The 24,942-nt window shown below is 39.5% G+C and overlaps 5 protein-coding genes across 8 annotated transcripts; 3 read left to right on the forward strand and 2 right to left on the reverse strand.

Moving 5' to 3' along the window:
* The first annotated feature begins 403 nt into the window (after positions 1–403).
* On the forward strand, positions 404–4,232 carry LOC105686744. The gene is made up of 5 exons (XM_012401853.3): positions 404–1,977; positions 2,301–2,437; positions 2,519–2,667; positions 2,742–2,904; positions 3,002–4,232. The coding sequence occupies exons 1-5, from the start codon at positions 1,434–1,436 to the stop codon at positions 3,137–3,139; spliced, it is 1,131 nt and encodes a 376-aa protein (XP_012257276.3). The 5' UTR covers positions 404–1,433; the 3' UTR covers positions 3,140–4,232.
* A 3,157-nt stretch (positions 4,233–7,389) lies between these two features.
* Positions 7,390–10,110, forward strand: LOC105686771 (glycine-rich cell wall structural protein-like). 2 transcript variants are annotated; one of them, XM_020852621.2, is made up of 5 exons: positions 7,390–7,548; positions 8,224–8,811; positions 8,885–9,058; positions 9,092–9,644; positions 9,721–10,110. In XM_020852621.2, the coding sequence occupies exons 1-5, from the start codon at positions 7,464–7,466 to the stop codon at positions 9,866–9,868; spliced, it is 1,548 nt and encodes a 515-aa protein (XP_020708280.2). In that variant the 5' UTR covers positions 7,390–7,463; the 3' UTR covers positions 9,869–10,110. The 2 variants fall into 2 exon arrangements, with proteins under 2 accessions (XP_020708280.2, XP_012257325.2); XM_012401902.3 differs by having other exon boundaries at positions 8,885–9,644.
* A 639-nt stretch (positions 10,111–10,749) lies between these two features.
* On the reverse strand, positions 10,750–13,505 carry LOC105686752 (uncharacterized transmembrane protein DDB_G0289901-like). 2 transcript variants are annotated; one of them, XM_048659873.1, is made up of 4 exons: positions 12,471–13,505; positions 11,896–12,205; positions 11,609–11,802; positions 10,750–11,557 (listed from the first exon to the last, which is right to left on the reverse strand). In XM_048659873.1, exons 1-4 carry the CDS (start codon positions 12,538–12,540, stop codon positions 10,923–10,925), a joined length of 1,209 nt encoding a protein of 402 aa, XP_048515830.1. In that variant the 5' UTR covers positions 12,541–13,505; the 3' UTR covers positions 10,750–10,922. The 2 variants fall into 2 exon arrangements, with proteins under 2 accessions (XP_048515830.1, XP_025602675.2); XM_025746890.2 differs by having other exon boundaries at positions 10,750–11,802.
* Positions 13,506–13,654: 149 nt separating this feature from the next.
* Positions 13,655–16,062, reverse strand: LOC105686143 (putative per-hexamer repeat protein 5). The gene is made up of 5 exons (XM_025746899.2): positions 15,899–16,062; positions 15,734–15,787; positions 14,169–15,632; positions 13,939–14,085; positions 13,655–13,847 (listed from the first exon to the last, which is right to left on the reverse strand). The coding sequence occupies exons 1-5, from the start codon at positions 15,987–15,989 to the stop codon at positions 13,807–13,809; spliced, it is 1,797 nt and encodes a 598-aa protein (XP_025602684.2). The 5' UTR covers positions 15,990–16,062; the 3' UTR covers positions 13,655–13,806.
* Positions 16,063–17,246: 1,184 nt separating this feature from the next.
* Positions 17,247–24,418, forward strand: LOC105686701 (serrate RNA effector molecule homolog). Of its 2 annotated transcripts, none has more exons than XM_012401768.3 (15): positions 17,247–17,408; positions 17,591–17,789; positions 17,886–18,149; positions 18,402–18,596; positions 19,857–19,923; positions 20,004–20,269; positions 20,340–20,668; positions 20,746–21,011; positions 21,074–21,214; positions 21,319–21,558; positions 21,643–21,813; positions 21,894–22,156; positions 22,246–22,521; positions 22,625–22,750; positions 23,886–24,418. In XM_012401768.3, the coding sequence occupies exons 2-15, from the start codon at positions 17,665–17,667 to the stop codon at positions 23,962–23,964; spliced, it is 2,808 nt and encodes a 935-aa protein (XP_012257191.2). In that variant the 5' UTR covers positions 17,247–17,408; positions 17,591–17,664; the 3' UTR covers positions 23,965–24,418. The 2 variants fall into 2 exon arrangements, with proteins under 2 accessions (XP_012257191.2, XP_012257193.2); XM_012401770.3 differs by having other exon boundaries at positions 22,628–22,750.
* Positions 24,419–24,942: the final 524 nt, after the last annotated feature.

Genomic DNA, 24,942 nt, shown 5'->3' on the forward strand with positions numbered 1-24,942 from the left:
TGTACAAATGACTTATATTTGCACGAATGTCACCAAGGCTCGCTTCTTGGTGATCACAAGATCGCTCCAAATTAGGATTTTTATCCCAACATATGCGTGGGAGATAATTATCGAAAATAATCAAGCCTGAGCTAACCTAACTTAACCTCGACAGTGAAAATCAAAAATCCGGTCACAAACCACTCCAAGACGTTATTAAAAACGCCCGCTTTATCTTCATGTATGGTTCTAATACCGTCTGTTTTAATATTCACCTCTCTGTTGACTTCCACTGCATTATGCAATCTGCATGAAGTTGTTGCTCTTATTATCGTCAATGATATCATTATTGTTATTTTCATTCGTTCAACTCGTTCGCCGAGCCCAGAGAGTAACGATAATCAAATCAGCTTTGGAATAATTATTTGCCTGGTAGAAGAAAATTGAATGGTTATTGGCTGCTTCTAGAAAGCTTATAAATCAGCTAAGAAGACAGATTTCTGACAATGGGCTACCTCACTTGTCACATGCATCCTTTGAGTACGCATACCGTGAGATTTGACATGTAGCTAGTGATTATGACAATCCACAACAGTCGGATTATGATTAATCAATTTCTTTGAGAGAAAAAGTGAAATCATTTATCTCATAAGTGAAACTTCCTTCGTTACTCAAGTGTAATCCTGAAACCTGCAAAGAAAAAAGAATTGGAAAAATCGAAAGGATATAATCCTTTTATTTTCCACTCCACTAGTTGCTTTCCTGAATTCCAGGCTGCTGCTAGGCAGCAGTTTTTATTCCTTTCAGCGTTTTCTTGTATCTAGACAAGTTGTCATGACAATTACCAAGCAAGAACAGTTTTTTTTATGTTGCAATTGTAGCTTTAAAACACAACATTCTGGTTTCCCCAACCTGTTCCTATTGTTCCCATTCTCGTTTTTTCTCATACTTCCTATCTTTAGTTTCATTGTTACACTTTTTTTCTGCAACATGCGCGTATCAAATGACCCCTGTGATCTCATCTCTTCTGGAGATTGGAGACCAGTGAAGAGGCCCTTGGGCCAATATCTTGTGTAGTTTGGTGTTCACTTCAGAGCCTAGGGAACTACAAACGCTACTTTACACTCTACAGTCTACTTTTACATTCTCTCACTGTCTGTCATGGTTACTTGCCTTGCTCGCTCTCCATTCACCTCCTGACTCTTTGTGGCGGGGAGTCCTAATACCGTTTATTCTCATACCAACTCTTTTTTATTCAGAGTTCGCGTATCAACCAATGTGTATAAACCTCTACAGCTGTTAGTCTGTATCTAGGAAGTGTGTCCTGCCAATTTACTGTTACAATTTCAGAAAAATTTTATTCAAATTGAAATCCTCTGGTGTGATGGAGTGAGCTGAGACTGAGATGAGAGAAATTTTATTCAGATCTCAAGAAAAATGTGTTAACTTTAACAATGTCTAAGGGTATTGGTTCGGACACTGATCCTGTAAGGGACGTCGGTGTGGCAGCAACCTCTCCTGGTACCCAGCGTCGACGAGATCTTGCGTCGAAAATTGAGCCAAAAGAAAATAGAGAAGAAGCTAATGACGAGATCGACCATGATTTCGAATCCCTTGAGTACGAGGAGGACGTTTATTACACCGGAATTGGTGCCACACCGAGTTTTGATGATATTGACGAACTCCTGAGTGATAGTGATGAGGTTGTAGTTCATTGTTGGCGAGGATCGAACGGAGACATTGAAGAGATTGTTGTTGATGACCCCTTGTACTGTCTCCACGATTTTCATAACGTAGAGAACGATCTCGCCGGTCGGAAAATCCGAGAGCAACAGCCGCAGGCCCCGAAATCATGCGGTGTTAGGGAAAAGGTCGCGAACGGAAATGAGAAGAAAAAAAAAAAGTCTATCAGATTAATTTTTCAAGAACTTTCTAGACCGTACTTGGAAAAAATTAACAGTTCTCCTAACTACAGGAGGTTCATTGAGATTGTAAAAGGTACTCAGAAACATGCAACATGTAAATGTTGTAAAGAATTCCAAAACGTTGAAACACTTGAAAAACTGAACACCGTAACTCGCGACATACTTCAATCGATATTTGAATAAAGAAAGCTGGCTATTAATAGTAAACGACTATGCGACCTTCGCCCTTCCGCGAGTTATAACTTCTGTTTTGTATATTTCAGCGATTTCAACACACCACGATAATATCGATTCGCGAAATTGTTCGCCGGTCGCACGCGATGCTACGAAATATTTTTTTGCCCGCTCGGGTTAATTAAACTGTCTGCTTACATTCATTCCGTTTTAATTTCACAGGAGAAGAAGCTTCCTCCCCGTTGTTTGAAGAACCTCCAGACTCTGCACATCCTTTGTCAGAATACAGCTTCTCTGACCATGCGGAACCACAGGAGAGGGAATTACAAATCAAAGAATGGACTGCGGAGCTTGCAAAGGTGAGTCTCGAAACATTATTCAGTAAGTACAAAACAGACGATTCACCGATCGTTCTAATTAGTTAAATTTTTTCAACGCAGGTCGAAGAGGAGATACAGACTCTGCGACATGTTCTTGCGAGCAAAGTGAGAGTATCTCAAGAGCTCAAACGAAAGCTGGGCATCGGGGCATGGAAGGAACTGACAGACGATGTGAACCAAGGCCTCCGTAACGTGAAGGAAAGTCAAGTGTGAGTATAATTCTGAAACTGCGATAAGATCCATTGGAATCAGTTTGAATTTATTTGCAAATTTTTAATTATAGATTCCAAAAAACAGAATCAGTGATAAAAACAACTGCTGAAAAAACAACCAGCATTCTTGGTGGATTCAGCAGTGGAATTACTTCGAAACTTGGGCAGATGCGGAACTCTGAGAGTTTCCGATCACTCGAAGAAAAAGTTGGTTCGGCGTATGAGAACGTCAAGGTAGCTGATTAGAATAGTTCCAGCCCCAAACTAGAACTCTGACTCCCCCAAGGTCTGAGTAATCGACGTTAGACTAATTCCTCCGTTTCTTCCGTAGACAAAAGTCGTTCCTTCAAGGTCAAATTCAACGCAGAGCTTCGACGAGGCATTGAAAGAGGCGGAGGCAACGAGACGGGCGTCAGCAGCGCCTTGCGCGACCAGTCCAACGATTCCAGAAGGCAAAGCTCTATTTTAGAGTCGATTGGCGAGGTTTAAATTCCTTGGCACTTATCTACACTCTCCGCTACCCATTATCGCCGTCATGCAGCCTCCCCTGCGTTCTCCAGCCTCTACGATATTTTATTTTTATCCATTGGTCTCTTTCATTCTGTAGTACACTTATCAACTTTGCGAGGGCGATGAGTAATGATCGTGGGGAGGCGAGACACCGTCCCAAGACAATATCTTAATAGACCTCTAGAAAAATCTTCGGATTGTCGTTTGCCAATGAAACTGAAACCACTCACGATGGAAGAAATATCGAATTTTCTGACAATCCAGCCATCGGTGGTCCAAACTAAAATTGCTTCGTCTTCATGCCCTGCTGATAAAGAAAATTCGAACGATATTAGCTGTGGAAAGATACGAGGATAAAGTTGCCAAGATTTCGGGAATAGTTTCTGAGCCTATCGTTCCGAAGATTTTGTTGGATCCTTTAAACTTATGCTACTTTTCGGAGTTCCTTAATAAAAATAGTTGAAGGGTGTGGTTATTATTGAAACGAGCTTTATAACATGCAAATAAATATTTTATAGCACTGAGATGAATGGATAATTATACTTCGATAATTATTATCACTACAAAGATGAAAGAAATTCAAATAATTAGCTACGTCGCTGTCGCGTGTGTGTATATTTTGAATACTGCTATTATTGTGTAAGTTCAATCAGAGGTCAACGTGACGCTAGGAATTTCTATTCCAGTGATGCTGACAAACATGAAATAGAGTTGATCTACGTACATTTGTGTACGCAATAATAAAAAACGACATCCAAATCACCCTAACAATAAGATTGTGTACAACCTTTTCAAATCATGGATTTTTATGTATCTCGACTCAAATAGATTTGCAGCTTGCGTTACATCAGACAAAAAAATTTAATTAACACATAAATATTTAAAGTAGTAATTATCATCACACACGTTTATATTACACATAATTATTCACGTTAATTACGGATAGCTCATTTGAATTAAAAAAATAGCAAAACAATTTGTTGATCGGTATGTAATCTGATTACTAATAATTATTAAACTATTGAATTGAATAAATTATTTCTCCAAATGAAGCCATTATCGCTCTTCAAAAAAAAAAAAAGCAGTTTCCCATTTATATCATCGAATTTTACACTAGGTAAAGTATTCCAGTCAACGGCAAAATCAAAAATTCATTCCTCTCGTCAGCCGTTGAACCCTTTAAATCGTACCACGTACGGATTATATCGTTAATCGAAAATTCAAATAATGCGATATATTCTATCACTGAAGTTCACCGCACGCAAACAAAAAACGACGGTTCCGGTATTCTCGAACTTCTTATTTTGTTACAGCAGTCAATTTGCATTGTTTACAGTGCTGTTGCCACTGTTGTTCATGAGATAACATTTGGATTTCAAAGAATCAGCTATTCTGGTGAGTATGAAAATAAATAATCTGGAATTTTCACCGGTATCACAGTATAAGGAAAGAACGTTTGCATTGGTTTTCGTCTTTGCTGACGTTTTGTCGTTACCTGGATTGGGTTTAGTTGCAAAACCAGTGCACTACTTCCTCAGAATGATAAGGCAAAGCTATGACACAAGCTTCAGGAGAATCCCCAAAAAAATTCAAATATCTTGGAGACGGTGAGTCATATATGATCTAGTTTAGCTCTATACTATTTCTTGCAATCACATCGGTTTAGTACCAATATATCGTCATAAAATGTCATGCATTTTTGAGCACGTAGGTTCATTAGCCTCTCAATTGCTGTGCTGAAGGGTTCAGTTGCACATAAGACAAGTGCACTACTTCTTCGGAATAATAATGAGTAAGATGACCATGAAGGCAAAGCTGTGACAAAAGTTCCAGGAAAATCCTCAAAAAAACCGACCTTAGAAACGGTGAGTCGCATGACCAATGGTCTCAAGTTTCACCCAAAGTTTTCAAATTTCTTTGACGCTATCTTGTAACCTAGATACCTAAACTACAATTTGTATTTCATAGTCATTATATCATTCACTGTGACAAAATCCAATTGTACTATGTATAGCCACGATAATTGACGTTCACCAATTTATCTAATTTTGTTTTTTACACCAAACAGAGGCTTCTATCTTGCAGTAAATTTCTACACAGTTCATATCAGGTAATAGAAACAGTGTGTGTAGCTATATTTTGTTAGTCGTTAGTACGAGCAATCAAAAAATAGGGTCTAAAGATGACTATCACTTTTCAACATCATTATACTCACCTGTTTTGACAGTTGGAAATTTTACACCTCGTTCTGAATTTTCATCATCCTCATTTTTCGGACAACTTGATGAACCAGAAATTTTTAAATTTACCTCCTTGGTATACCATAATGTACATACTCATTAGCTGTATTAGCAATAAAGACAGAGATATATATTCGTGTAGAATTTACGGTTCTTTTTTTGCAATCTCTTTCAAGAGATCTCGATCTTCTCGTTTCGCACGTGCAAAAACTAAAAAAAACTAAAGAGAAAAAAACAATATTGACAGGAGAACTCACATGAGAGATCCGTGTACGAGGGGGGCACAATTATATTACAGATACAAGTTCTAATAAATTCGCAATTTAATGATATACGTTATACACACACGACGTAAATAACGGATATAATTAAAAGTATTAATATTTATAATAACAATAATACCTGTTCTACAACGTTAATTTCATAATATTAATAATAACTGCATATACATAGCCGTATAGCAGTATACACTATGAGTTTCGTGTTATTGTAGCGGTGATTAAAAGTAAAAGAAAAAAAAACCCACACACAATCGATAATCTTTATGAAATCATAATTTATTCAAAGATATTAAAATCAATGATTTCAAATGGTTTTTTCCCCCTTTTCCGCGTGTGTATATCCTACGGTATAACAATAGAAAAACATACATGCCATATTCACAGTGAATTATAATGCTGAGAATTGAACCGATCCATGCAAATGTAAATGAATTTATAACAGATGTGCTATATGAATTATAAATTCTTATACATGTACCAGCTACAGCCCGTTCTACGAACCTCGTGGACGTAATGAAAGACAAAACAGAAAAAAGGATCGAATTAAAAAAATGTTGAAGATAAAATGGAGGAGAAAAGGAAACGAAAAAAACTGAAGATGAAAAAAAGAAAACGAAATCAGTGAACACAATTAAACAACAACAAAGAGCTGAGGTGTGCATGTAACTACCTGGTAAGTAACAGTACATAAAGGGTATATATCTACCCATCGGTAAGTATATACTTGTGTTCGATAAAAGCGAGGGAATAGGAAATAACGTCGCGTCATCAGCCTTGATGATGACTCCCGATAACACCGGTATACCTGGATGATGATCGTTTACTCGCTCACAATCGAATGCTTTTACGTTCGGTTTTGCGGGGGATTTTTATTGGAAAATTGAAAAAAGGAAAGAAGGAACTAAAAAAACCAAGGATTTTTTTTTTTCTCCTGTCCAGAACGTACGTACGCGGTGACAATTGTTTGCTTGAGGATCCAGAATTGTACAAGGTACACGATTTTTGAAGAAATCGATTTTGCTTATTTCTTCTCTTTTTTTTCACGTAAATTGATGTTAAATAATACATACGTGATTCAATCAATTATTACTGATTTAAAAAATACGGAAAACACGTTTGGAGATGTACATATGTAGTATATGTACATGTTATTCTTCGGAGATTTCTCATGTAACAATATTTGGAACATCGATTCTGCGAATTGATGTAAGTAATGAAGCTTCCTTTTTTTGGTCAAGGTTTTTTTTTTTATGCAATGAATTTCATTGTCGAATACAATACTTCGTTTTATGTCGTGTTTTTTGTTTCGATTATGAAATCCCTCGTTCGAAATTTCTGAAAAAATTACAAACGCAATCTCCGTAATTTAATACATAGTTTGTTCTTCTCTTTCATTACTTTTGATTTCAATGAAATCTGTATAAAATTTTTATCGGTATAATCTATCTGCTTTCATTCATATGTATGCGATGAGAATCATATAAATTTTTTGAATAATTCGTATCCATTTACCGATAACAAAAAGAAATTGAACGCCATGTATAATAAATAATAAACTTACTCTATTCAATGTATTACAGGTCTACACTAATGCGGGGATATTTTAGTGCGAAAATATACGAGGTGGGAAGGGGAATTCGAGGACCGCAAACGAAGTGTTCCTCCTCTCCTTCTACCTATATAAAAAGAACGCTGGGATACGAAGAGACGCACATTCGTCGAAAAGTTGTTAGCAGAAGCGGAAAGCTAACAAACAATCGTCATGCGAAGGCAACAACAAGCTAAAATCCTCGTTGGATTTATCGCCGCCCTCCTAGTCGTTGGGGAGAACGTCCAACGGGCTAACGGTAATTATTTTAAAAGCTATTTTTTTGCTTTCGTTTTACAATTTCTGTCAAGTTTTTTTGTAATCACGATGATTTTTTCAACAAACTACAGAGAATATTGCTTCGGGAAAGCCTGGAAAAAATGACACGATCGTTTGAAAAAGAACAACAACAGATTTGCCCAGGTTCGGAGAAAAAATGGGAAGAACCTTGGACCAGTTATTTTTTTTTTAGTTTCTCTTCTCACCGATACATCGGATTTTTATAAACGTGGCGATTTTTAAATTTACAGCTTTATACTCGCATCGAACTCACCGCGAGTGTACATTATAGGTATATAATATTACGTAATCGCAACGATCAGTCGATGGGTTTTGTTTTTACTTATTATGTTTTTTATCGGTTTTAATTAGCGTAGTCTGGGTTTTTTTATTCGTTTTTTCAGTCTCTTTATATTCAATCAGTCTTCCCTCGGCCTGATGAAGTCATTTGATGATTTTTATTATACGGATTATTCTTAGGGCTGACATCAAGAAGAGACGATGAAAAAAAACAATCATAGTGCGACCGGTAATTGCAGTGGTAATCCCTGAGATGACGATGATGTTACGACAGAAATATATCCGGCTCTAATTATTCTCAGTCATTAATTATGCTTAATTCTCACAATGAAAATTCGATTTTCTTTTGTTCCAGCAAATGCCATCCGTACGAAACGTGGAGGTGGTGGAAATGCCGGTTCTTTCAGTGCAAGTTCATCGTCAAGTTCAAGTAGTTCATCCGGAGTAGCTGGAGGTGGAACAAAGAGTTTTGCAACGTCTAAATCTGACTCTTCGAGTAGCGGTGGAGGAGCTGGGGGAGGCGCAAGCGCATCCGCTAACTCTGGAGCAATCGCGTTTGGCGATGGTCTAATTGGGGGTGGAAGTAAAGGCTACGGAGGCAATGGTTTCGAGGGTCACCATGGTGGTTTAACTTCTGGAAGTGGACATAGCGGCTCAGGTTTATTGGGAGGTGGAAGTTACGGAGGTGGCAATCAAGGTGGATACGCAGGTGGTGGTTCAGGTGGCTACGGAGGTAGTGGTCAAGGTGGCTACGGAGGTGGCAGTCATGGTACAGGTTTCGGAGGTGGCAGCCACGGTGGTTACGGGTCTGGAAGCCAAGGTCTTTATGGAGGCGGATATAACGGTGGAGCTGCAGGAGGAGGAGGAGGAGGAGGAGGATATATCGGTGGAGCTGCAGGAGGAGGAGGAGGAGGAGGAGGATATGCCAATGGCAACACCGGAGGTAATAAGAAAATATATCAAAATTTTTGAAAACAACCATCAGCAAGGTTTCCAACCATTACTCTCAATTCAAGGTTACGATGGAGGCTACAACACAGGCTTGGGCCATGGACAAGGTCAAGGGAATTATGGCGCAGGCCAGGCTGGCGGGCTTGGACATGCCGGTAGTTATTCTCAAGGAGGAGGTTCAGGAGGATTTGGAAGTCAAGGCGGATCAGGTGGTTACGGTGGGAATAGTGGTCACGGAGGTCAACTAGGAGGTGGCTCAGGTAGTTACGGAGGTCAACTAGGAGGTGGCTCAGGTAGTTACGGAGGTCAACTAGGAGGTGGCTCAGGTAGTTACGGTGGAAATAGTGGTTACGGAGGACAACTAGGAGGTGGCTCAGGTGGTTACGGTGGTAATAGTGGTCACGGAGGTCAACTAGGAGGTGGCTCAGGTGGTATCGGATCCTCTGGTGCAAATGCGGAAGCAGGAAGCAAAGCCAGCGCTAGCGCTGGAGCAGGTGCGTCAGGGGCGGGTGGCTCTGGACTTGGAAATGAAGGCTACGGAGGCCAAGGAGGCTTTGGAGGTCATGGAGGCCAAGGAGGCTTTGGAGGTCATGGAGATCAAGGAGGCTTTGGAGGTCATGGAGGCCAAGGAGGCTTTGGAGGTCAAGGAGGCTTTGGAGGCCAAGGAGGCCAAGGAGGAAATCAAGGGAGTTACGGTGGAGGCCACCGGGGTTACGGAGGAACTAAAGGAGGCCACGGTGGAAATCATGGAGGTGTTGGAGGTGGTGCTGCTCACGCTGCAAGCAGTGCAAACGCCAATGCCGGAGCTGGTAGCAATCACTATGAGTGAGTGAATCCCATTCTTCAACCCTTCTATTTTATAGGTTTGAATTAAACTCGAAATATTTCTGTTTCATTTTAGTATTTTCTCTCGAATGGGAGAAGTAGAAGAGGGTGCAAACGAAAGCGGTACCGTAGAGGGTGCAAAAGGTGTTTACAGCAGCAGTGCAGTCGAAATCGACTCATCTGGGAAAGGAACGTACGAAGTAAAAGCTGGAAAGATTCCTTAGATCAGACAAAAACAATTGTGACATTAAAAACCGTGCTGACGCAATGTTACTTTATTTTATTTTTGAATCGAATTTCAAAATCAATTCAGTCTTTCGAATAAGACTATCGCGTATAAGAGTATGATTGTTTCTGAAAAGTGACGTATCGATGTTTCATTTTTTACCATATTTTTTTAAATATAGTATACAAATTTGTATGTATGATTGACAAAAAAAAAGAAATAAAAACCACACGAATAAAACTTGCAATATAATAACACGGTATCCAGTTTCCAACTCTCCTCTCTAACGATTCCAAGTATTATTCTGATGATATAATAACGATACAAAGATATGTATACCTTAGCTATTTGCTCTCTGTGAAGCAAAAGCTAACTAGCGCTCGTTTGTTAATTAAACATACTGCAGAGTGATATTTTTATTAGCATACCATTATATGCAGAGAGGGTAAAAAAAAAAAGTTGGAGGTACGCACTTGAGTGATTCTTGAGGTTGCTGTTAGCTCATAACCACAGTTATTTTCTCGCTCTATGAATATCGTTATATTGAACTTGAAATTAATTAACATGGTCGTAATGCCGTAGTCTACTGTAAGAATGAGCTTGTCGAGTTCAAGATCACAGGAAAAAAAATAACAACCCATCACGTAACTCGCGAATCGCACACTGTGCTATAAGCTTTCTAATTTTCTAGGCCTTATCTATTAACACAGCAGAAAAGAAAAAAAAATAAAACTTTACCCGTCGTTCACGAACAATTAATTTACGGTCCACCGATTGCCGACAAAAGGAAAAGCGCGTACATTTTCGGTACCACTCATTACGATCAACCTTGGGGTAGGACAAAAAAATGAAAAAAAACTCGATCTGTAGAAACGGATGTATAAAAAAGACCTTTTATTTTTGAAAATTCAATAATAAAAAAATTACAGACGCTATAAAGCGACATGGGCAACATTTCTCACAATTCATCGCAATTCATGACGTGGGTAACAATTGTTATATCAGAGTACAAGGTCACCCAATTTTCTCCTTCGCTCTCCATGTTTTTTAGTCTATTCATCGTGGCTCTCGCTGTCCTCAGATACCATATCGGATTCCTCATCGTCCGTACCTATTCTACCACCGAGGTACCACCTTCCCGGCAATCCACCAGGTCTGTGGTATCCCAGTCCTGCAGGACTCGCAACGCTATTCGCTGAGCTGGAAGACGAGCTGGATCCTCCAGGACCCGCGGATGCTGCTGCAGCAGCTGCGCTTGCAGTGGCGATGGGAATCCCGTCGACGAATTGCGTCGAAGCCACAGCGCTCGCTGAGCTCGCCGACGAACCGCCCAGCCCATTCGATTGACTTCCGGAAGTTGAGCCCGAGACCGAACTGTACGGATATCCGTTTGAGTGAAATCCTTGAGAGTTGGATTGGGAGTTACTTTGACTTTGAGAGGAGGTCTGGTGGCCCAAGGCACTCGATGATCCTTGAGAGTTCGCATTCGAAGAAGATCCCGAACTGCCTCCGAACGATGAAGCGGAACTCTCCGCGTTTGAAGACGATCCTAAACCTCCTCCTCCTGATCCCGACGCGGAACTTCCGGCGTTCGAAGAAGATCCATAAATACCTCCTGATCCCGACGCGGAACTTCCGGCGTTCGAAGAAGATCCATGAACACCTCCTGATCCCGACGCGGAACTTCCTGCGTTTGAAGAAGATCCGAAACCACCTCCTGATCCGGATGCGGAACTTCCGGCGTTGGAAGAAGATCCATGAACTCCTCCAGATCCCGACGCTGAACTTTGAGCGTTTGAAGAAGACCCCGAACCGCCTCCTGATCCCGACGCTGAACTTTGAGCGTTTGAAGAAGACCCCGAACCGCCTCCTGATCCGGACGCGGAACTTTGAGCGTTTGAATTTACGGCCTGATTTTGGTAGTTTCCGTGACTGGAATGTAGAAAAATATTTTTGATTCGTAAAGAGAGCGGTGTAAATTTTGGTATTTTCACGTTTGAAAACGGCAACGTAATTATCGCTCACTCCAATCCGTTCTGGTGAGGATTATTTCCGCCGTCTCCGTAAAATCCTTGCGAATGGCTTTGGCTGTTGGCGTTGGTGTTCGCATTCGTATTTGCGGATCCTGGATAACCGTGACCCACTTCCGATAAATGATGATCATGTCCCCCGATGTTTCCGGCGTCACCATAATGCGGCCCATGGACTATCTCCTCATTATTTTTCAGACCCTCGTCGTAGCCTCCCCGTTGACCTTGGCTGACCTCGGCTTTGCTGTAGCTCTCGGCGTGCGCCTCAATCTGATCAGGAAAGTAAAATCCCGAGTCCGAAAATACTGGAGAAGAAGAGGAATGATTTCAAATTTTAATCATAAATTAACAGAAAAAAGGGTTTGAGATTGTAAAGTAAATTCTGCCTTTCTTTGAACAGTCGATGTGTACTTATTTCATTTTCACATTCATTGTTTGCAGACAACTTTTACAATCTCAAATTTCCAAGCAATCGCGCAATTATTTATATTCAAATAAAGGCGCAAAAAAAAAAAAACGAGAAGTAATAAAATTTGACGCGCGAATTTGATTACAAGAAATTGAACTTACCTGCACAAGGGATGCAAACGACGATTAGAATACAACTTAAAACTAATTTAACTTCAGTCTTGCCTTCCATTTCTTAGTCGTTATGACAATTTTGTTCAAATTAAAATTAAATCCTTTCGGATTATTTATTGTTCAACACAATATAATCGAGTATGCAAAACAAAAGAGAAGAAAAAAAAAATTACACACTCGATAGATCCTATGGTATAATTATACAGATTTTTGTAAACTTTCTTCAACACATTCGTTTAGAAAGAATTAAAACCGTTGATAAATAGAGATAAATGATCGATAGCAACATACATATTTTCACTGGTTATGAATATTTTTTTTTTTTTACGGTCTACCGAGACGCACGATAAATGTCATGTGACTGAACCTGGGATCGCTGAAACTCCCGAGTTTTATACCGCCGTCCGCATGATATTCGAGGTAAAGTAAAGGCGGGAATTACCTGTGAGTTGTAGATATACGAATATACATTTGTTTAATCGCGTTAAATTCTAATATCGCTGGTAACGTCTGCACGACCTCCGCATATCTATATATTCAGATAAAATATACCTGACCCTGATCTCCTGATAATTAGCTTCTTTTTGGCGAACGCGCAATTAAAAGATGAGACGGGGGAAAAAATTAGGTAATAAAATAAAAGTTGGAAAAAACTTCACGAGTTCATTGGCAAGGTCATGTAATGGTGGTAATATACCGAGCACTAATCAGTGTAATTATTGGCTCGTTTAATGTAACTTGTAACGTCGTAGAAGAACGGCGGTTTATGATCCCTGGTTGAAGGTAGATTTTGACGATTTTTTCGAAATAAACATTGAAGAAAAACCGTTAAATCTGGTGATTTTGTGAAAGATGAGATTATTTGTTTTTCATAACATTCAACCGCACCTTAAGATGATTTAAATTTCTAAAACACTTACGTGCCGCGAAGCTGGCGAGGAGAAAAAAAACTCAATGGGATTAAACGGGATTACCGCTAGGTGTACAAAAAAAAGCAAAGAAAACATATCAACTCTTAAACCGGTTTTCAGCAATCGGAGAATCGCCGAGGATAATTAAAAAACAAAATATAAAAATATGGCGTGAGTCGGTAAGTAATCTTCACGGAATTTCCGCAGAAATTATCGATCGATTTTTTCTCTTTGTTACGCTGAAATTAATTTGAACTCGTATTAATATTGTCATATTGTAATGTCACAAATGTATTTTTTCAGACAGATTATTGCACAAATATATTTGCAGAATTAATCGCATAAGTAATTTGTATAAAATTCGTTACTTGTTTTCCGGACGAATTTTGTACTGCCGAAGAGCCCTCGACATCTCAGTGACCCTTGACACCAACCGGATGTGATCCTGACCAGCCTTACATAATAAAGAAAAAACAGAGAATGAATGTCGTGTTCGTTTATCTTTTGTGTGGGAAAATCGTTAAGTTTTGGGAAAAAATACTCACTGCTTGAACTGCTGCTGGAGAAAGACGAGGAGCCACTTCCGGTTCCAGAAGCCCAGGAATTACTGCTGCTGCTGCTGCTACTTCCACTGCCTCCTAATCCAGAGCCAGTTGAACTGCTGCTTGCTTTAGAATTGCTACTGCTAGATCCTGTTGTAAATCACCACATGATCGAGTATTTAAGCTTGGACAAAATAGAAGCTATTGAAATTTATCGATCGACAATTTCTTACCAGGCACGTTTGCACCACTGGTAGAAAGAGAACCAGATTGAGAGTTACTGGAGGATCCTGACAAAGATTCTTCACCTTTGAAGTTGTCTCCATGATTGCCAAGAGATCCAATTCCTGGTTGAACACCAGGTCCAGCTTTGCCATGGTGAGATTGGAGTCCCTCTTCTGCTCCAATCCCAAGTCCTGCATTTTTGCTTATTCCCGTAGATGCTCCATCATGATGTGATGCTGAACCGATATTTTTGTTCGCTTTTGAAGATGCTTCACCTGTCAGGCCATGAGAGCCGGATCCTATTCCTGCTCCGATGCCTAAGCCAGCCTCATGATGATGAGATCCGAGTCCCAATTCTACTCCAATTCCAAGTCCCGTGTTTTTATTCACGCCTGAAGATGTTCCACCGTGATGAGAACTAGATCCCACATTTTTGCTCACTCCTGATGATGCTTCACCTGTTGGACTATGAGAGCCGGATCCTATTCCTGCTCCGATGCCTAAGCCAGCCTCATGATGATGAGATCCGAGTCCCAATTCTACTCCAATTCCAAGTCCCGTGTTTTTATTCACGCCTGAAGATGTTCCACCGTGATGAGAACCAGATCCTACATTTTTGCTCACTCCTGATGATGCTCCACCTGTTGGACCTTGAGAGCTGGATCCTATTCCTGCTCCGATGCCTAAGCCAGCCTCATGATGATGAGATCCGAGTCCCAATTCTACTCCAATTCCAAGTCCCGTGTTTTTATTCACGCCTAAAGATGTTCCACCGTGATGAGAACCAGATCCTACATTTTTGCTCACTCCTGATGATGCTCCACCTGTTGGACCATGAGAGCCGGATCCTATTCCTGCTCCGATGCCTAAGCCAGCCTCATGATGATGAGATCCGAGTCCCAATTCTACTCCAATTCCAAGTCCCGTGTTCTTATTCACGCCTGAAGATGTTCCACCGTGATGAGAAGCAGATCCTACATTTTTGCTCACTCCTAAAGATGCTCCACCTGTCGCACCATGAGAGCCGGATCCCTTTCCTGCTCCGATCCCAACTCCGACTTTACCATGATGAGTTCCGACTCCTACTCCGGCGCTACCTTTGGGTCCCTTATTGTGTTCATGGTGATGATCATGATCATGATCATAATGACTATGTTCTGAATCTTCCAATCCATCCCAATACTCTTCGTACTCGTTCCAAAACTCCTCAGATTTATCCACAGACTCTTCAGGTTCATTCCAATATTCTTCTGATTTTTCCCAACCGTCCTCGGATCCCGACTCATGATGTTTCTTACCCTGATTTCCATGTTCAACATGATGAACTTGGCCTGAATGTCCTCCAGAAACTCCCACATGCGGATGCTTGAGTCCTAAATGCTCCTGACTAAGATCAGAGCCTTGACTTTTACCTGATGACCATTGTCCAGGAGCAACGCCTGTACCAGAGGAAGCGCTTGACGAAGCATGACCTGATTTTATGAACAAAAACCAATAGTCAATCAAATAATTCAGGAGAAAAGGGTGAAAAATGCACTCTGAGGAGGAATTGAAAATGTGACTCTATACTTACTTTGAGCAACAGCAGTCCCTTGACATCCAGTTCCTTCCCTATCAAAGTCTTTACCTATAATCCAATCGAAACACAGGTCAAATCATCTCTTATGTTATAAACTCTAAAAAAAAAATCCAACTGGTTCTGTTTCTCTTATGGATTTTATAACAATTGAAATTCTACCTGGTCGAGCACTCGCTGTTGACAGTAGGAGCGCAAGTATGATTACAGAGATGATATTGTACAAGACATTTGTAACTTTCACAAATTCCATTGTTTTCTATATTCCAACACCGGTGTTTATTTTCATACATGCTCTAGGGTAACTTTTCAAATGATCTGATCATAAACGGATCCTTATATGTATACCAAGATCTCTCGACAGTGGCATAGTGATTTCTCCCACTTACAATGGTAGAAGGACGACAGGATTCAAAAAGCCTGTCAACCGATTCCCATATCTCATGGAACGATCATTTGATAGTTGACAGAATAATCAATAGTGCCTTGTTGCTGGCGTTTCCAGGAAAAATAGTTAAAACCATTTTTCAGATATTCAAAGAGAAAACTTTTCTCTTTTTATTAATGATAAATAGTTATCAAAATCAACAAGATCTGTTGCAGTAGTAGCTGCTTTAATTTGTATTTGCTTTGATGAGCTCTTAAACAACTACTTGACCCCTGATTCACATTAAGAACTTGCAACACGAAGGCAATTAGTAATGAATTTTATTCTCCAGCATGTTGATGATGATCGTAACGAGTTACATTGTAATTAGTAGAGAGATATTATCGCTACCTGATCATAATGCGTTAACTTATTATCTGAATATACAGTCTCTGATATTCATATTGCTAATAATACTTTACTCACTGAGGGTATATGTTAATAGCTCTATTATAGCAATAAAATTTGATTAATTATTCAACAATTCAATGAATAAATTGTTGTTAGATCTTCAATTGAACAATCGATGAAGCTGAAGGTTTTTGAAAATCCACACTAATTTTTTTTAAGTGAGCTGTCAAATTTCTCATTGTCATAATTCAAGGCTATTGTGAACGTTGCTTACCTGGAAATCTCTATGATGTTTGATGATTGTGTTCTAAGGAAGCGTGTACAAGGAATTGAAGTACAGAGGTTTGGTAGCAAGGAATTCTGCGTATTACAGTTACTAGTGATATAACAAGATGTTTATTCCTTGATGGACATCCTGATATCAAACTTGAAACGTTTTGAAATCCCCGAGATCCCGGGTCGCGGTTGGTTCCGGGTAATGATGCTAATTTTCTGTTATTTAATATTTGCAGAACACGTTATCTATAGATCAAATACAAGGAATAGTAAAACGAAGAGGAGAGCTTGGGAAAAAGATATTACGATTTGTCAGGTCTTATTGTTTTTGAAATTAATAAAAAAGTTGAAAAATATCGAATGCACGTGTTGCAGCCTTTGTTGCAACGCAGTTTGAAAAATTGCATCTTTAACGCCATCTTCAATAGTTTACGTGAAGCAAAAAATTGATCGGTCCCAAAATCAGGGGACGCTTCACGCAGTCACGCCATCATTCCCAATCATTCCCAAGTCATTCACATCTCCAGTTTCACGTAGGCTTGTGTGATCTGACCGGGTTATGTACGCATCTGTCAATCGGTGACGAGTTTTACTGCCTTCATTCGGCATTTAATCAAGGTACGTTAATGAATTACGGTTCAATTCAGGCCTCGAGTCATTCCAAGCGATTGTGTAAAGCCGAAAGTAGTTGAAACTGGGTACCGTATTCCTCGTAGCATCGCGTCGTCACGGCTTCAAAGCGCAGGTCACGTTCGAAGATTACTCGATGTGAGTTGTCTCATAACTCGTTTTAATTTCAGATTGGTGACAGAGGAAAAATCGACGACGTTTATTCAAGGTCACTCATTACCTGGGACAGAATTTCTCATAATCAATGGCAGACTCTGACGATGAATATGATAGGAAGAGGCGAGACAAGTTTCGGGGGGAAAGGACCGAGTCATACTCCAGGGAAGGCCGACGTGGGGATGACAGACGCCGGGAAGAATGGGTTGACAGGTAAATTGAAAATATTAACCAGCCTTCGAATCAAGTTACTCTAATCCTTGAAGATGAGATCTGTATCCTCTTGCATTTCTTCTCAATTTTTATTAGAGAGTGGTCTAGCCGTCCCCGCGCACGCCCTGAGTATCGTGAGTATCGAGGAGGTGGAGGCAGCGGCGGACGAGAGCGTTATAGTCCAGCACGATCGCAGGAAATGGCTCCTCCGATGAAAAGGATGAGAACCGATTGGGAAGATAGGCCTAGGTACGGCGGCCATGAGTACTACGGTGGTGGAAGCTCTTGGGTTGGTCCAGACCATTACGCTCCTCCACACCATAGCAACCATAACTATGGGAACCATGGAAATAATAACAGGTTTATTCATTTATTCGTTTCTCTGTTTATTAAGTTTAAGGCTAGTTTCTTGTCTACTTCCTTACAAATTGTTGTCTGAACAATAAATTGTAGAGATCTAGTTTACAATAGTAACTGTATTACAATGCAGAAACGGAGCCGATTCACTCCTCGGCTTCTCGCCAGGCTCAGGTGCCCCTGATTTTCATAACTTGTAGCTTATTGCTTAAAGTTTGCAACTTTTAACTGTATTTCTTACGGTTGTATTTGCAGTCGAGAAGTGGCGGGTAATTTCAGCAACTCTAATGTAGAGACGCAACCACCAATGATGTCATTCAAAGCGTTCCTCGTCACACAAGAAGACTCAATCACAGACGAAGAAGCTATTAAACGTTACAACGAATACAAATTAGAATTCAGGCGCCAACAACTAAACGAATTCTTTGTTGCTCACAAGGACGAAGAGTGGTAAGTAAAACCACCAATTATCCAAATAGTCCACGCTATCACATATTGATTGTATCTTTTTATGCTTTCAAAAGAAAAAAAAAAAAAGGAAAGAAATTACTAATTAAAATGCGAAAAATAAAAGCTGGGTAACATTTTCAAAGTAATCATAGAAAAATTAGGCATTTGATAATCCGCTTCAACAATGGCTAAATTAATTATTTCTATCTTTTCTGTTGACGTATGAAGTTTTGAAATTTTCTTTATTTTGCTTACGATCTAAGACGTCGAAGCCGTTGTTGAAGTGAGTGGACGAGCGGTAGAAAATATGATTGATCGTTTAAGAAGAAACGAAAACAAATAAGACTAAAGAAAAGATATTTAGATACGTTTCTGTAATTGGAAACTTTTTAATATTGTGATGAGATCTGTCTCTATCCCTACAGCAAACAGCCGCCATCGCCCTGTTGCCCTATGCCTTGGGTGCAGGTCGTATCGTCCGATTTAATTTTTTGTCAATTGAATTTTACGGACACGCGATCTCCCGCGTAACGCGCATCGAAATGAAGAGCAAAAAATATTAGAATGAGATACACGAGCTGGGCGCGCAAAGCCCAATTACGCTCGGTTAGGCCGCGAATTTAAACCCGAAATATAATTAAAACTTGAACCTGAAATGAAAACTTATTATACGAAAAATGAATATAATCGCTAGATTGTATCTCAGAAACTTCGAGAAATCTCTGAATGCGAGCAAATTGATAATCATACAACAGGTGAGGCTCCATTCTGTAAATGAACATGCTCTACGTCATTGTCACACGCATATAATAACCCAACAAACGACAAGGCGTTCCGCTCTATTGTTCAAAATATCTCAAACTACTATTTAGCTCATTCGATTCTCTGTTATTTTCAAACTCTACACGTTTTATTTGATTAAATTTTTGTTATTACTCATTCATACCAAAACTGAAATAGTTGTTTGTGTCAAGTTTGACTTTAGAGCTGGATGATCTGTCAAATATATTGACAAACGCTACGAGACGTTGTTATAATTGAACTTATGACTTTAACGGAATATACAAATAAATAACATTTTCGCTTAGTAATAAGCCAGTAGTGGTGCTGGCTGACGGGTTTAATCGTTCGACTCATTTGTTTACACAATTCTCCTATGAAAACAGAAAAATAGAACTTTATCCAGACGCTGTGTGACATGGAATATAATAAATCGGGACAGCAATTGATTAATACTTTTTATTTGTGGGTCGATCGTAGGTTCAAAATTAAATACCACCCTGAAGAGTCTGTAAAAAGGAAAGATGAGCAGATCTCTGCGCTGAAGGTGAGAAGACTAGCTTTTTACTATCCTCCTCCGTCATTTAGGAATTGAAAATTGATTTTCTTTATTTGAATCGACTGCAGAAACGGGTTGAAGTCTTTCTTGAGATGCTCCGTCTCGGTGAAATAGACAAGGTGTCTGTCGACGCTGACCAAGCAGATGCCTTGCTACATCTTTTGGATGCAGTTGTGATTAAATTAGAAGGTGGCACAGAAGAAGACCTCAGGGTGCTCGATGCCAAGCCTCCGAATCCTCCGACCCCTAAAGAAACCACACCTGCACCTAAAGAAAAGGAAATCAAAGAGCAAAAAAGCGCACAAGAAGCTGAAAAACCACCAGCAAACGAGACGTGAGTTGAAAAAAATTATCTCAAAATAGTCATTGCGGTTGATTGATAAACAATTTTTCCCTTTTTACAGAGAAAGTGAGGAAAAAACTGATAAGTCCTCTGCAGAGGGTGAAAATAAGCAGGAAAATGACGAAAACGAAGTTAACGGTGACGTAACGATGAGTGAGCCGGAGAAAGATGACAAAAAAGATGGAGATGAGAAAACAGAAGAGAATCTGGAAGCCAAGGCGGAAGAGCAAGAAGCCGTTGGTAATCTGGAAGAAAAGGTAGAAAAATCCGATGAACAAATTTCCAAGAAACGGAAACGCTCTGACAGTAATAGCAGCAGCAGCAGTAGCAGTAGCAGCAGTTCCTCAGACAGTGACAGTAATAAACCAGACACGCCTAAAACGGAGGCTCGTGAGTAGACCCAATGGCGCTTCTTAATTTGCTTCGAAAAATTGTGAGCTCACTTATAGATATCAAATGATTTTCAGAAGCGGAAGAGAAGCCTGGGGTAAAGGACGAGGATAAAATGGAGATGGAAAAGGGTGAAGACGATGGAGAGAAGGCGGAGGAAAGTAACGTACCTGTTAAAGCCTCCGAAGGAGAGGGCGACGACGTTGCAAAGGAAGCCGAGCCCGAAGCTGTCATAGATTTGGCTAGCGAAGACAAAGAAAAAGAACCAAGAGCGCTCCACAAAACTAGTAGCATATTCCTCAGGAACTTAGCACCGACTATAACCAAGGCAGAAGTCGAAGCTGTAAGTTGAAGGTCTCATTTTCTGTCACTTATGAAATTCTATCTTCAATTATCTTGTTGCAGATGTGCAAAAGATTCCCTGGTTTTTTGAGAGTTGCCATCGCCGATCCTCAACCAGAAAGACGTTGGTTCAGACGTGGTTGGGTTTCATTTGAGCGACAAGTCAACATTAAAGAAATCTGCTGGAGTCTCAACAACATTAGGGTAAGCCGCCTCCGTCTTTATCATTTTACATTGGTAGATTGAGTTAGGTTTTTTAGGTTTGTGGCTAGAAACTGAGAATTTATGAATCCGTTTTTCGCTTACAGCTTCGTGATTGTGAACTTGGCGCCATTGTGAACCGAGATTTGTCTCGTCGTATTCGTACAGTTAACGGGCTCACCTCGCATAAGCAAATAGTGAGACACGACATAAAATTGAGTGCTAAAATCGTTCATAATTTGGACAACAGAATAGGCTTGTGGAACGATGATAAAAAAGATAAGGCGAATAGCAAAGACGGAGATGATGGGAAAGATAACAGGACTGCCAATGAGGCGGAACAAGCTGTGAGTGAACCCAAAATTTCGTTTGGCAAATAGTAATTCAAAAGCAAAAACTCGGAATTCAATTTTAATTTTCCACCGACTCAGGCGTTTGGACTGTCATCCAAGAACCCAGTCTTGAAAAACATCACCGACTATCTCATAGAAGAAGCTTCCGCCGAAGAGGAAGAACTTTTGGGAATGTCCGGAGACCAGGAAGAGGGGCAAGTTGGAGGAGATGGCGATGGCCCAATCGAACGTGACCCATTATTGATAAAAGTGAGTGAAAAATAATTGATCGATATTATTCTGCTTTTAACAAAATCTAATTTAACTTAAAACTTACTTATTTTCTCTAGGTTTTAGATAGACTCGTGCTTTACTTGCGAATCGTTCACTCCGTCGATTATTACAACCACTGCGAGTATCCAAACGAAGACGAGATGCCAAATAGATGTGGAATAATGCATGTTCGAGGCTCGCCCCCAACAGCTAAAGTTTCTGCGACAGAACTTTCGGAATATTGTCGTAATTTCGAAAGCAAGATGTCGGTGTTTCTGACTCCCATGGCTACTACCACGTCTGATGAGTTTGACAAACTTGGTGCCAAAAATTCTGAAGCGTATCCTTTTGCTTTTCACTGTTTATATTTTAATTATGTCAATGGAAATAATTTGATCCCCACGTTTTTCTTAACGAATGGCGATACAGTGAGGTAGAAAAATTCGTGCAGGCCAACACGCAAGAGCTTTCTAAGGACAAATGGTTGTGTCCACTCAGTGGAAAGAAATTCAAGGGTCCAGATTTCATTCGGAAACATATATTCAACAAGCACGCTGAAAAAGTAGCGGAAGTAAAAGCTGAGGCTGAATATTTTAACAACTATCTAAAAGACCCAAAAAGGCCCCAGCTCTCCGAACATCCAGGGAACAAAACACCTGTCAGAGAAGGTCCGCGCGAAGGATTTCCGCCTTACGGAGGCGCGGCGTGAGTGAAATTATTTTCTTACCTTCATTTCATCGACTTTTGGCAATGTGAACTGCAATAGAATGCTCTAATGTTCGATAAAATTGGTTTTGTGTTTTCTCAGTAGGTTTGGGGGTTATGGCGGAGCCTATGGAGGTCGAGGAGGAGGTTACGGTTCAGGCTATGGAGGTGGATTTGGTGGAGGGTTTGGGATGCCTCGTCCCAATCGCGGTGGATTCAACAGAGGGCGGTAAGTTTTTTCATTGTTCATTAATTTCTGAACGCACGTAATCTCTTTCTGCTTCTCTACATGAAGACTGTATGTAACGACGGAATGACGACCCTTGTCCAGAGTCTTCATGTTTTTCTCATTTCCCACTTTTCCTTTGTTTTATATCTCTAAAGCTTTTTTCAACATTCAGTATAAGATACCTGGCCCGATATTTTATTTTTTCGAACAAAATTTTTCCGTACATTCTATGAGGTGATCGTGTAATCATTACAGGGCTGCTCCAGACTATACTGCAAGGCCTGTTATTAGTTATAACGATTTGGACCAGCCTGACATGGACATTTTTTAAATTTTTTACTTGATTATTTATTATTCCCGTCTCATCAAGTAATTGTCTCCAATATTTTTCATATCTTTCTACACTTCAAACGATAAGATGAAAAGAAAAAAAAAAAAAACAGAACATACACCAAGTTGGTTGACGAATAATTTATTTCATCAATTGAATTAAATCTAACCATAGATTGAAATTTTACACGATAGACCATTATAATATTTTTATCATTAAGTCAATAGAATTGTTGTTTTTTTTTTTTTTATTATTTTTTTATCAATGTTTTAAATCCGCCACTAAGCAAGAGAAACTGACAGGTACATTGACTTGAGAAAGAGATAATAATCAATTTTTGTGTACAAATTTTGGCATGAATTTCATCTCGTTCCATGAACAAATAATTGAAACAACACTATGAAGGAAAATGAGATGGCAAAGAGATTATGAATAATAAAGTTATATTTTGTTAATGGCAGAAAAATTTCTCTAGAATTTTTTTTTTTTTTATAACCCAACTTCTTTCCCCCTCATTTTCCCTGATCGTGGTCATAGCTGGTGGGTTCGGTCCATGCTTGTCAATTTATACTTCAAAAATATTCGACGATAATTTACTTTCACTTATATTTCACAGATTGAAATTATGCAAGTTGCATGATATACTTTTCGCACAAATTGAATATCTAACTTGCTAGTGTTGCTAATTATAATTTTAATAATTCACGTTAGTTTAGACATTTATTTGTTGTTCGTTTTTATATAAATTGGCAACGTACCTGCCCAAATTCCTCGATCTTCATTCTTTAATTTTGTAATTTCTAGTGGCGGTGGCAGCGATATGAGACCTGTGATCCACTACAGAGATTTGGATGCTCCTAGAGAACCCGATGAATTTATATAAAAAATACAGTATTTATCTATATAAATTCTACCCATTTTCATATTTCCCTGTGTAGAATATATCACGCTAAAAATTGAAATTCTTTTATTAGTATTTGCGAAGCTTTGTCAGAAGAATTGGCATTGTTAAAAAACAAGAGGTATTTATGCTCCGTTACTCAATCTGAGTACCCTATGTTGCACCGCTGTCTATTAATGTGTATCTATGGTCAAATAATTGACAGAACGTAAATTGATTTATACGTTAAAACGTTGTCAATGCTTAGGTGCTGACAAAAAAGGTTCCAATCCTCTATCCGTAGACGTTTGTAATATAACAATAGCAAAACAGTGCTTTATCTATAGTCAAAGAGCATTTTATTGTCATAGAAAGAACTTTTCACAGGTTCAAAGCTCCTGCAAAGATATAAAAAAATGTAGCTGTTATAATTAAGAATAAAGAAACCTCAAGACAACTATGAGTCGATTCAATTCCATGGAACATAAGGCACTGAAATTTTTATGTAGACGAATTCTTCAACAATCAAAAGACTATCGGAGTCATTCTTTGTTTGTTATTTAATCAACTGTCAAAATAAACTTGGAATGTTGTGTCACAATGTCCATCAGCAGCTATGAGCACTGCAGCTTCATATGCAATAGAAGTTGGTATTGTTAGAGGAGATTAGAAGAGATCAGCTGTGGTCGTTAATAATGAAATAAAATTCAACATTCTACTGGCTAAACAAAGTTCTTCAAATCAAGGAGCAAAACAAAGTTCGTGACACGAGGTAATTAATCGATTGCTCATTTATTGCATTACATCCTAAAACAATAAGATTAAGCTTTGGTACTGTTTATGTGCAGACTGTCTGGAACAATCTATAGGAAACGTGATGCAAAAGTGCCAGAAATCTGGACAGTAATGATCAACGAAGGAAGATACATCCTCCGATGCCGAATGCAGGTGATGTCAAGGGAGGATATTACTAACTCTCTA

Source organism: Athalia rosae, chromosome 8 (assembly GCF_917208135.1).
Source record: "Athalia rosae chromosome 8, iyAthRosa1.1, whole genome shotgun sequence".
Lineage (NCBI taxonomy): Eukaryota > Metazoa > Arthropoda > Insecta > Hymenoptera > Athaliidae > Athalia > Athalia rosae.

Coding starts and splice junctions, on each gene's coding strand:
- LOC105686771 (XM_012401902.3), top strand. CDS start 7,464: ATGCGAAGGCAACAACAAGCTAAAATCCTCGTTGGATTTATCGCCGCC. Junction 7,549..8,223: donor GAACGTCCAACGGGCTAACG/GTAATTATTTTA, acceptor CTTTTGTTCCAG/CAAATGCCATCCGTACGAAA. Junction 9,645..9,720: donor GCTGGTAGCAATCACTATGA/GTGAGTGAATCC, acceptor GTTTCATTTTAG/TATTTTCTCTCGAATGGGAG.
- LOC105686143 (XM_025746899.2), bottom strand. CDS start 15,989: ATGGAATTTGTGAAAGTTACAAATGTCTTGTACAATATCATCTCTGTA. Junction 15,633..15,733: donor AGGGACTGCTGTTGCTCAAA/GTAAGTATAGAG, acceptor TCATAAAATCAG/GTCATGCTTCGTCAAGCGCT. Junction 13,848..13,938: donor CTCCAGCAGCAGTTCAAGCA/GTGAGTATTTTT, acceptor TTATTATGTAAG/GCTGGTCAGGATCACATCCG.
- LOC105686744 (XM_012401853.3), top strand. CDS start 1,434: ATGTCTAAGGGTATTGGTTCGGACACTGATCCTGTAAGGGACGTCGGT. Junction 1,978..2,300: donor GTTCATTGAGATTGTAAAAG/GTACTCAGAAAC, acceptor TTAATTTCACAG/GAGAAGAAGCTTCCTCCCCG. Junction 2,668..2,741: donor AACGTGAAGGAAAGTCAAGT/GTGAGTATAATT, acceptor TTTTAATTATAG/ATTCCAAAAAACAGAATCAG.
- LOC105686752 (XM_025746890.2), bottom strand. CDS start 12,540: ATGGAAGGCAAGACTGAAGTTAAATTAGTTTTAAGTTGTATTCTAATC. Junction 12,206..12,470: donor CGTTTGCATCCCTTGTGCAG/GTAAGTTCAATT, acceptor CTTCTTCTCCAG/TATTTTCGGACTCGGGATTT. Junction 11,803..11,895: donor CCTCACCAGAACGGATTGGA/GTGAGCGATAAT, acceptor TCTACATTCCAG/TCACGGAAACTACCAAAATC.
- LOC105686701 (XM_012401768.3), top strand. CDS start 17,665: ATGGCAGACTCTGACGATGAATATGATAGGAAGAGGCGAGACAAGTTT. Junction 18,150..18,401: donor AACCATGGAAATAATAACAG/GTTTATTCATTT, acceptor TTGTATTTGCAG/TCGAGAAGTGGCGGGTAATT. Junction 21,012..21,073: donor CCAAGGCAGAAGTCGAAGCT/GTAAGTTGAAGG, acceptor ATCTTGTTGCAG/ATGTGCAAAAGATTCCCTGG.